The sequence below is a fragment of the Acanthaster planci genome, linkage group LG11 (assembly GCF_054643075.1).
Source record: "Acanthaster planci isolate LZ-2023a linkage group LG11, COTS_SCS, whole genome shotgun sequence".
NCBI classification, from domain to species: Eukaryota; Metazoa; Echinodermata; class Asteroidea; order Valvatida; family Acanthasteridae; genus Acanthaster; species Acanthaster planci.
The window spans coordinates 5020705-5032522 of NC_141787.1; the positions used below are offsets into that span (position 1 = coordinate 5020705).

Here is an 11818-nt window from a genome sequence, read left to right on the forward strand (position 1 = left end):
ATTTATATATATTACAGACTTGAGATACAAGATGTTAATGGGCTCTATTTACCCGATCTTGCTCAGTCATTTTTTTGCAGAGATTTGAAACCTAAATCTTTGATAAAACAATCATTAGAATTACTTCAAGAGAAACCCTGTGTGATAAACAATTTATTGAATAGACGGTAATGTTAAATAGGTGTAAACAATATTGGAAAAAAGTCAAACCAGTGATTGGAGCAGAAACAGGTTTCTGGCCAGGGTCACAAAAACATGCCCCTGGATGAAGGATGAATCATGAATCATTACGTGATGAATGCACATACATTCGTTGTTGTAATCAACCTCTTTGATCCAGATCATTGCCCCATGGAAGATGCCAGAATTCTACAACCGCTTTCTGGGTCGTAACGACCTGTTTGAGTACGCCAAGCAGCAGAACATTCCGCTGTCCATCACCCCAAAGAAACCCTGGAGCATGGATGCCAACCTAATGCACATCAGCTATGAGTCTGGTATCCTGGAGGATCCCATGGTAAATGTGTTGTCTGCGAATCTAGGGCAGTAGGGATAAGTAGTGGAAAGAAACATGCGCTCCATCACAATTTTCACCATGGTTTTTCTTTCATGTTTGTCTTTAAGGCTGTCCATATTCGTATTTAGAACAAAAAATGTTCATTTTCGGGGTACAGAGTTACCTCTGTTTACGTACCAAAGAAGCTACTAGAATATTAATCATGACATTGAGCTTAAAGAAAAAAAGAAAAGCACACGTACGGCACATCAACAAGTTGTACATATGATTTTTTAATTCTTTGACAGTCTCGTAATTTGTTCGTTAAACTTCATTTGTGTGCAGTACCAGCACCAAGTTGTCACTGTGTTTCACTAAACTGTATTTAACTTGGTAAACGCTCATGAACGCTGTGCATTATTTTCTCACAAGTGTTCCTGAGATTGTTTTCTGTGTGCGGTTGTTTGCAGACGGAGGCACCGGATGACCTTTATCAGATGACCGTTGACCCAAAGAAAGCCCCTGATGTTGCAGACAAGTTGGAGATTGAATTTAAAAGGGGTGTGTAAATATTTGCAGAGTTATATTATAACTACTTGCACTACAATCTTTCGATTCACAAATATAGATTGTCATGTTTGCGAAGTTTGAATTTGTTACGAACTTAACTCAGATGTAAATTGCATGTATTTATTTTATCCACATGTATTTGGCATGCAATCAGGATAGCCTGACCTTTCTTTATTTCATTTTTATCAAAACCAATTTGCAGTTAAAAGCTGAATTGCGTGGCTATTACGTGAGATTAGAAATAGAACAAATAGATACAAGTAAAAATACTGACTTAGGTGGGATTTGAACCTGGGTCACAAGGGCAAGAGAATAACACTGGGGCCAACCTGAATACTCTGCAAGAACGTGATACAAATATGAGACACCTATAAAGAAAACTTCATAAATGAGGAAGCCAGGTGTAGCAAAATAGATAACTTGTGCTGCAAATTTCCGATAGTTGGATTTGATTGTCCCTTACATACACAAATTGTCATTTTGCCATTGTCAATAGGCAAGACGGCTGCTCAATATGCTTTGTTTCACCATTGAACACGCTTTGATTGATTTTCTAACAGAAGTCATTGTTCTTTAAATGTCATGCAATTTATTAAATATTGGTAGCCTTTGGGTTCCATTTCTTTAAAAGAAATTCCCAGAAAGATTTGTGACCTGTCACCACAAAATGAGCTGAAAGTCGAAATTTTCAAAATTGTGACCAGCTCCACAAAAATGGGTATAAGGGGACATTTTTTTTCAAAATGAGTTACAGAAACATTTGAATTGGTCACAATAAGCTTTAATTTAGTGCAGGTTTGAACCCTGCAGCATTTTGTAATTTGGAGATAGTGGGATTTTTACATAATCATATCATACACGTTCACAGAATTGCTTTCAGAGATAAAGCCCTTTAATCACAGGAAGAGGAAAAAGAAATCAGCCAAGAAGGAAGTCTCTTAATACTCACAGCAAGAGCTAGGTTTCTGGTATGAATTGTGAAAGTATTAATATAATAGACAACAATAAATCAAGAAGTAAAAATCACCCTGTCCACATACAAAAGCCCTTAGTGTGAAAAGCATAGTGCCCCTTAATACCCTTTTTTGCAGAGTGGGTCACAATTGAGATACTGGTATTTTTCAATTCAGCAGAAAGAGAGCTTTCCAGTGGTATGTACATGGAACACATAGGGGAAAAGTATAAGGTGATAATGTGACATTATTCTAACAGCTTTGGTCTTTGTTTCCATCACTGTTTCAACATTTCTGACTAGGCACGAATAATGCTACCATCAAAATTGCTGAGAAAATGACATTTTTAAATATGCGATCCTGCGATATTTGGAATTAAATAGGAGACAAGTTAATCTTTCCAAATATTACAAAACCCCAAAATTGACCTCTACCTCAATATCTGTCTTTGAACCGTCAAAATTGGAAGGAGCAGAATGCAACTTCACGCCCATTTTGTTGTTACAGGTCACATTTTGGTCAATAACTTCAGGTGTGTTTATCAGAAATCACAGTCCAGAGACGACCTCAGTAACTATCTGATTGACAAGATACATGAACATGTAGTTCATCAAGCTGAGTGTGTTGTTTTTATGGTGGGCAGGTGTCCCTGTGCGAGTGAAGAATGTGGCAGATGGCACTGAGAAGACAGACCCTCTTGAGTTGTATATGTACCTGAATGAAATTGGGTAAGTTTAACTACGTTGCCCTGGGTGATTTGTTAATATGCAAGGATTTTCTGTTTCCATAATGCCAAGGGTTTAAGGGCATTCTTGTGTATTTTGTATGTAGTAGCGGCTGACGTCTGTACTCGTTCCCACTGTAGAATGATTCCCATGAAGTTTGTTGACACACACAGGCTTGAAGTAGTCCATGGTGGTTGAGCGTGCATGGAGCCCTCAAATGGCCATGAGCCCGGATGCTTCATCAAAAATTGCCTCACAACAGTGTCCTGGAGCATTTGTAAAGTTCAACTTGGTAAAGGACTTGGGTTGTGGTGGTATCGTGTCATTTTAGAAAGTTGGTATATTCTGCCAAACTTAATACCGTGCCTGGGACAAGATAACTGGAATGATACCATTGGCAAATGGTTAAGAATAGTTCTCTCTTTTTCTTTTGTTTCAAGCTTATTTCCACACATGGGATTGTTTATTTTTTAAGTTCCTAATGTTTGTTGTTTTTCATGACAGGGGAAAGCATGGTGTTGGTCGAACTGACATTGTTGAGAACCGCTTCATTGGAATGAAGAGTCGTGGTAAGTTCCCTGAATACTTTCTCATCGTATGCTTTCATCTAGTATGCTATGCTGTCTCAGTTTTTTATTAATTGATTGGTTTAACTTCTGCCTACAAAGAATGAAAATATACCATATAGCAGAACTCACCTTGATCGCTCACTGGTTAACCCAGCAACACACCACATATAGTTCTCAACACTTGTAAATCACAATAAATTACAGTAAGACCAATATCCAATACTAATAAACAATTTAAAAATTTCAATTTGGGGGAATTTGTTTGCGTTGGAGCCAACTACAAACAGTTGATTAACCCTAACACTCCTCAGTCCTCGAACAGGTCAAGGATTGAGGAGTGTTAGGGTTAAAGAAGTAAATTTGACAGTGATTGTGACCTTCACATCCACTGTCAGGTGATTCTGAAGGTCATTGTTCCCTCAAATGAGTTGTCGAGCCCTAAATTGGCAGTCTGCCATTGTCTGCCACAAGGTGCTATAAACGAATCCGTTGGCCATTGATAGTGGCCCCTGTCAATAGTGAAAGACATTGCAGTAATCATTGCCTGTGGCAAGTGATTGTTTGTGGTTCCGGTCAAAACCTTACACAATACTTCAATATTGAAGGAGACATCAGGAATGCCCAGTGACAATGTTGTAGGATTGATTTATAGTTTGATTCAATGTACAGTGTAGTCAGTTGTCAAATGTTCATATGTATGCTGTCAAATTGATCATTTGGAGGGGAAAATCAATGAAATAAAAGAGGAAAAAAATTCAATTATTTGGTTTCAAATAGCATTCTTAAAGCATATTTCATACAAGTAAACTGAAAGGCAGCTGAATTCATATGACCAACAATAAGGCCAAAAATTATCTTCCCCTCAAGTTTGTCCTTTTGATTTCTATAACAACATGTACATTTTGCTGCTGCTTTTGTAGGAATTTGCTACAACCAAATATTCAATCCAATGGAAGGTAATATATTTATAGAGGATTAGCCATTCAATGGCTTGGAGTACAAGGACATGTGTTGTACTTTTTCAGTATAAGATTCCATTTCTTTGTGGTTCATGCCTCTTGTTTGTATGAGGCTGATTTTGACGTGGTGACCTTATGCATGTCAACTGTTGGCTAAAGGGCCCTTTGTGTAATTACAGCAAGCTCACAGTGCTACTGTAGTGTAGTGTGGAGTCTTTAGGGGAAGAAGAACCCTTTTTTATTCAAAGATTGAAAGTTCAATTCTCACAGTTCATACTGTTGATAATCCTCTAACTTTCAATGAGAAGTTCTCATCATACTCATTTTTCTTTTCATTCAAGGGGTGTATGAGTGTCCAGGAGGCCAAATTCTGCTAGTAGCTCACCTGGATATTGAGAATATTACCATGGATAAGGTATAGATTGGAAATTAGTAAATTAGTATTTATTTGAAACTGTGAAAGAAAGAATAGACTCTGAAATTTTTGGAAGAAAAAGTTTGTTGGCTTTTAGGTGGCATTTATATTAACCCCTTGATGATGGGAATTTCTTTCTGAAAGCCGACTCCAAGAATTCCAGCCTCGCTTGGCCATGAAGGCCACCTGCTAAACTGCAAATTCTCGGTTTGTGGCCCTGAAAAGGCTGATTGTTCAGTGGCATGCGACTCTACTCACCCTTCCACATTCCTGTTGCCTCTTTTCAAAGTGGGGACTATTGTGAAGCTGGTGATTATGATGCAAATTCGGTCTTTTCATTTCTGGGCTACACACAAAGGCCAATCACCATATATACAAGAGCCAGGGTCTGTCTTCTTTCACCGTGTTCGCTCGAGCATGGGCCGAGAATAATAGCTGAAAAGCGGGCTGAGGATCTTAATTTTTATGGCGTGTCTAGCCGCCTCCCGGCGCGAAGGGGTTAAGAGGATAAAGTGAAAGCAGGCATTTAGGGGAGTGGCTAAATGGCAGATTTCAAAGGGTGTGCCTTGCAAAGAGTTTTATACGATCATTGAGTATTGCCTTCAGCAAGGACATCATTTATACAGTTATACATTTACAATTTCATTGCTTACTAGTCATATGGGTGGCAAGGGTTTACCGAATACTTGCACCATCTTTGATGGGTGACAGACATTACCTCAAAATGTGCTCGTCTCAAAACTTTTAAAGAGGGTTGTTCATTTAGTATTTAATAGTGTAGTGTTTATTTTGGGGTTCGATATTGCTTTTGTACTGATGGCAAACCATTGTTTTATCTACCATTGGCTGGCATAAAATAACTGACATACCAAAAGCAGACACTATCGGCTGACGGGTGAAGGATAACAGACCTATCAAAGCCAAGGAATAAAGTGTGGTCAGGAAGCCTTAGTTAAAACTGTGGATGTGTCAGTTATCCCTATTAATGGAATTTTGCAATGGGAAGGTGTAATTTGAACAATCTTTTTGCTCTTGGCCAGTGTAGTTGATTTAAAACTGTACACTTGTTGCATTCCAGACCTAGGAGCAGAAAAAATTCACAAATCTGCTTGCGTGTGACTCAAACCATGACCTGCTTATTAGTGCAGATAATGTCAACCAACACCGTAGTCAAATCTCAACCAGCACTGTAGTCAAGTCCGCTACATGTCTCTGCATGTCCACTAAAAGTCAGCCAGTCTCCAGCCGAGTCACAAGCTAAACACTTGAACAGTGACAAAAGCACTTCTTTGTCGTTTAATCTCCCTGTTACCTATGAGGGGTCTGGTGAAAGGACTTGTGACTGGACTACTGAGAGGACCTGGGATGGATTCAACTACAGCACTGATCTTAAGATCCTCATGACCACAGGAGTTGTGGGTCAACTGAAATTCAGAAAAAGCAAAGAGACAATTTTGTGTAAAAACAGGGAAACTGATTCAGGTTGGGGGTGGCTTTCTAAAGTGTTCAGTAATCTCGCATGATTGAGACTGGTCTGTGCACCAGAACCACAAAAAAATTAACGTTTATGTAGACAATAACCCTAGCAGCCTTCAGTCCTTTGATTTCCATATGATTTTAAATACACTGTAGCGAGTTTGAGTTAATTCGTTATTGTGGACTTCAGTGTTGAATGTTTTGTCTTCATACCTACAGGCTGTGCGTAGGATCAAGCAGGGTCTATCACTTCGATTCTCTGAGCAAGTTTATGAAGGTAAGATGGTGCAGTGTCGACTTGGGACACGTACATGTACTTCTCCATTGTAGCGTATGTATTTTATATTGTCACAGTTTTATTTATCGGTAGAATAGAAACTCCTACATAAGAAAAACATGAAATCTCAGCAAACTACCGGTAGTGAAATTTAGAAGAAATTTATTCCTGGATATAAGGAAGTAAGCACTTATAATGTTTCCAGTAGCCACCACGGGGCAAGTAGGGTTACTTGTGCACTGTGCTTGTATGTGTGGGAAAGACACAGGGAACTTTTGTTGGCTCAGAATCTGAATAACTCAGATTTTTTATCAGTTCCCCTGCAGTTCGAGTTGAAGGACTTGTTAATTTATATAACGGTTGCACTTTGCTGCACTGAGCAGGTTTAGGGTCAGTTGCTTAACTGAGACCTTGCAATATTAATGTATTTTTCCAAAAGAAATATGAACAAATGAAAACCCAAAAATGCATTAGTACAAGAATAGGTAAATGACTAAAATGTTGATAAAAAAGTTCAGATTTAGTATAAGGAAAAAAACAAATATGATGCGGTGTATTCTTTGACCGTGTTGAAACTTTTGAAAACAGAACAAGTACTGAACTTGTAGTTGTACTGTAGTTTGTGTGTTTATGTGTCTCCACTTGAATAAAGTGTCTTTTCATAGGTATATTGATAGTTAGCCTGTTGTTTGTGGCAGGTTTTTGGTACAGTCCAGAGTGTGAGTTTACCCGTCATTGCATCGACAAGAGCCAGGAGAGTGTGGATGGAACTGTTACCGTGGAGATCTTCAAGGGTAATGTGTCTGTCAAGTCTCGTTGCTCAGCAACCTCGCTGTACAACGAGGAGCTTGTCAGGTAAGAATATCATCAAATCAATCCACAAGCTCCTGTGTGCGAAAGCTCCAGAACCAATTGCTTTCATACACTTCACCAGCTAATTTATGAGAAATAGGTCAACAGATTTTTGGACAAATTCTTATACCTCAGAACTTTGAGTACTTTATTCTTGAAGGAGTTTAAGAATGCTGCACAATAAAGTATATTTACTATAGATATTGTTCCCCATAAAGTGATATCAAAGACAAAGTTGTGAAAGATACTTAAACCTTATCGCCACCCTGTGTCCAGATGAATGCATTATGGATTTGTGCTCATTCAGATGAAAATTAGATGCAGTGTACACCATGAGACCAGTGCATGCAAATTATTCATCAAACAGGAACTCTAAAGTGGTCACAGAATACCATCTCCAGTACCTGCACAAAGTCCAGAAATAACACATTTAATGTTCAAAGTGATAATTTATTTGGAAAAAGTTCAACCATTTCCTACATGGATCTACAGATGACATCTTGTTTTATCAGTGTTTTGAAAGTCGAGGTTGTGGTTGGGAAAGGAGTTGGAAATCTACACTCTTTTGAGAGGGAGGAAATAAACGAGATCATGATACCGAGGCACTTTTAAAAGCTAATTTGTCTGGCCCTTTGTTTCCTTTCAAACAGTTTGTCAGGGATACTGGTAGTTTTCCTCATTTTGCTGGGCTTTCAGTAATTTTCCTTCTGTGAATCTTCGAGCAGGAATTCGATGATGAAATTAATTTTTCAAGTGGAAAAAGAAGCTCTTGAATTTTGAAAGGTGGGAAGAATCAGCAGTTTTGCTTTTGCCAGCTGGACAGTAATTTATGCATTTCTTACACTGTTTTTATGGCTTTTGTTTTTCCACCAGCATGGTCTTGAAGGGTAACTATGAGCCAGAAGATGCGCTGGGATTCATCAAGGTCAACGCCGTCAGGTGAACTTTTCTTGAAGTTTTTTCAGTTGTTACTTAATTCAAAAAAGTTTCAAGGGAATAAGACAAGAACTGAATAAGCTCAATATTGATTGCTTTTGTTTACTTTGCCATATCACTGGTTGGCCAAAAGCAAAAAACCTTGAATAAAAGGCATCATTAAGCAAGAGTGCCCTCTTTAAACCCATTTACTGCCTGTTGACATTTTCAAATGGACATTATCTTGGGGGGTCCACACTTTATATCACAGGGGACCCAAGTAATGACAAAGCAATGCGCTAGCTATTATAAAAGGAATTGAGTGGCCCGTAATTCTCACGCTGGACTTCAGCTTGTAAATGGCTGTGGATGTTCAAGCTGAGAATTACATCGATCAGGATGATTACTTGAAACCCCTGAATCAGTTTTGCAACAAACGACCTCACATTGAGCACACCGTTGCCTTTACCTTTCGCTTTGTCTTTGCTAGAAACCCTACCAGACAGATGAGTTTGTATCATTTGTCAAAGTGGCTTGCCTGCCCAGAGCAACAGGATCTAATAGGCTAACACCAAGGCCATTGGATTCTGTGGTTGCCAGCCACAACAGGATCCATCGATAACATTGTTCAATGGGGCCAGCTCCTATTGGCTCAACATGGGCATCGCTACAAACTCACTATGGACATCAAACAAAAGAAACACAGTGCACTAACAACGAGTGTCCATTGTTATTGCACCGTACATGTACCTCTTTTGTTAGATGTTCATTGTGACTGCTGTTGATTGCTCAGTGCAGCAAAGTGCACCAGAATTTTACACCTTCAGCGCTTTGCTGCATTTGGCACGGTTAGGGTGAATAGCAAGTTGTTCCGTGCTATTGCTTCTGTATGTCACTTCCGCATTTCAATTTACTTTTTCTCCCAGGCTGAAGGAATATCGTCGTCTCCGCAGCTCCCAAGGTGGAAGTGGAGATGCCTCTTCCTAAACTCTCTCATTGGACTCCGTCAGCCCACCGATTCATTCACCTGGTTTAACTTTAAGATTTGGGTTGGGAAACAAAGACAGGTTTCCAATCCCTACGCTATATTTTAGACATAAAATAGAGGGGGCAGGAACCAGTATGATGGTACTTAAGGGGTGTAAGAACTCCTTTTTGACTGGTGAAGAATCTTTTAAAGGAGGTGCCCTACAGAGATAAAGTATTTCTCACAGGCACTCACGGAGTCCATTGACAGGGAGTGAAAAACTCAGCACTTGATGCTGATAACAGTGGAAAACGGTGTGTCATCTTAGCTGTCATGTGCATTTGGGATCAAATAGGGTGTTCTTGGTTAAATGCTTTTACTTCTTTGGTGTTCTAGTATTCAGTGCTGAAGTAGCTTTCTCTAGAAATATCTGGGGTGCATGCTTATATTTTTGGTGCCAAAATGCTGTGCAAGCTGGCCAGGTTATGTGGCTTTGCATATTGCTAGGTACGAAGCTTCCAGTTGCTCTAAGTTCTTTGAAAGCTTCTTGAATTTTTGTGAACTTTGTTTGAAAGTGCTCCAAACAGTTTCTCAGAGCCAGGTACTTTATCGACATGTTTTCATCAAAACCAACAAATTTTTCAAGCAGGCACATTTTTGAGATATTCACTCTACCTTGATTCGGGTCCTGCTGAATCTAGTTATGAAATGCATGGTTTTTGTGCAGTTTTGAAACTACTTATCAGACTTCAAAGTATTCATTGCTTGCAATAAGCTGTGAATTGAAACTCATCTGAAATGAAAATCAATGATAGTTTTTGAAAAAAAAAAATCAGTAGAGTGCCGAAGGGCTGCATTGATTATTTAATTGTTCACTCTGGCCATTGTTTGGTTCAGTTTTGGTTTGAGTTACCGAGCCTTTGCCAAACTCAACACTGTTGGATATGATGTACTCTTCATCTGAAGGGTTTGGGTTAACCAGACATCTTTCTGAGAGCTGAGGCTTCATGTCAGACAGCATTGGTTGAAAACATTTTTCTTCCAAGAAAGCCTAAAAAATTTCTCCAAGGAAATCCTTCAAAAAGAAGTTCAGTTGCTCTCTAACATGGATGTTGTCACTTCCAGCCAAGAATACAGTGAAGGGAATTCACTTGTTCTCCATATTGAAAACCCAACAAGAAGAAACAAATCATTAATAAAAAAGTGTCCCTGGCATAGCAGTAGGGAGATCAAATCGAAAACATTAAATCATAAGCCACTTGTTCTTTTTGTTGTAATTTTGGCCTCGAAAAAAAGTCAAACTGGAGACACAGAGATTATAATTTTATTGCTAGATCCTTCGGAAATATTTGTTGTTTTGGTCACAAACAGACATTTTTATTTTCTTAATGAGTGTATTCCCTTTTATGATTTTAGTTTTCTGAAATCCAGATTTTATTCTTTGAATTATGTATTAAGAACTTTGAATATCTTTTTGAAATAAAGAAATTGTGTGCCTATTCCTATAGTTGGCACGATTTATTGATCTTCGCTTCAATATTCGATCTCCTGTGTAGTTCTCTCTTTGGTATTCCATTTTTGAATTGTTTTCCCTGAAATTTTTCACATTCTTGCCAATTTTTTTCTGGGTAGTCTGATTTTTATGTGTTACTTTGCTGGTCTGAAATTTCTACAATATTGTATTCCAGTACTTTTCCGTTATTTAAGAAAATAGTTTAATTGCCTTATTTCCAAATGAAAAAGAAATAAACCCCAAGAAAATCTGCTGGCATAATCAAGGCATAGTGTACCAAACGCCATTGTAGTTTACTTAAGCGTTTGTAGTGTTTCTTTGGTGTTAGTGAAAAAAAGAAGAAGCAATAACCAAGTCTGTGTTTTTGAAAAATTCAACCGCGATGCAAATTGTGTTTTTGTGGCATAGAAGAGACATATCACTCTAGGCTTTTGCTTTTGTCAGTTAAAAATAGAGGGGCAATGGCTTTTTACATAATAAAGACAGTGTAATAAAGATGAAGTTGGTGCATTTAAAGATTTGTGACACCTGTAATTTTCTTGAATTTTCGTGATACATGACTTTGATTTTACCTTTCATGATTCAGACCAGTGCTTTCTGTCAGCCGTTTGTAAAGCTTGACTTTGGGTGTAGTGATATTGCTGGTGGAATGTACTTTTTCAAGTTGGGAGGCACAAACAGTACCTTTTTGTTTCTAAATTTTTGGCTGTGAAATAAATTTGAAAACAAGCAGAAGGAAAGAGAGATGTCAGTCAGGCCCAGATTACTATCGTTGTAGGCACCAGTTTTCCCTTGGCATTCAGGGCATCAATGTACAATAGGCCCTATTCAGAGACAGTAGCAGAAGGCACTGGCACGGAATCCAGGACACTGGTAAGCCCTGAAGCCTTGAATCTGCTTTGATAATAAGCTTTATATCTTATCTACTAAATAGTGTCGAGCTTTTCAGTAAAAGAAAATTCAAAAAAAGTGTGTTAGTGTATCTTACCTGGTTCTGAATTTTTTTGTGGCCTCCCGTATTGCTGTATAGCTACTCTAGGTACAGTGCATCAGGAAGATGTTATTCCAGGGGTGGAGGGAGATTTGGGGGGGGCACTCATCAACAACATGACTACTTTTTATGATAACAGG

The 11818-nt window shown here is 38.6% G+C and overlaps 1 protein-coding gene across 2 annotated transcripts in view; it reads left to right on the forward strand.

Annotated features, from left to right (window-relative positions):
- Positions 1-11203, forward strand: part of ass1 (argininosuccinate synthase 1) — a 30037-nt gene extending 18834 nt beyond the window's left edge. For both annotated transcript variants that reach the window (XM_022239211.2, XM_087143189.1), the window contains 9 exons: positions 341-517; positions 967-1057; positions 2663-2747; positions 3249-3313; positions 4614-4687; positions 6383-6440; positions 7139-7295; positions 8166-8231; positions 9134-11203. In XM_022239211.2, the coding sequence (XP_022094903.2) occupies positions 341-517; positions 967-1057; positions 2663-2747; positions 3249-3313; positions 4614-4687; positions 6383-6440; positions 7139-7295; positions 8166-8231; positions 9134-9194 (834 nt within the window). In that variant the 3' untranslated portion in view covers positions 9195-11203. The remainder of the gene's footprint in view (positions 1-340; positions 518-966; positions 1058-2662; positions 2748-3248; positions 3314-4613; positions 4688-6382; positions 6441-7138; positions 7296-8165; positions 8232-9133) is intronic.
- The last annotated feature ends 615 nt before the right edge of the window (positions 11204-11818 follow it).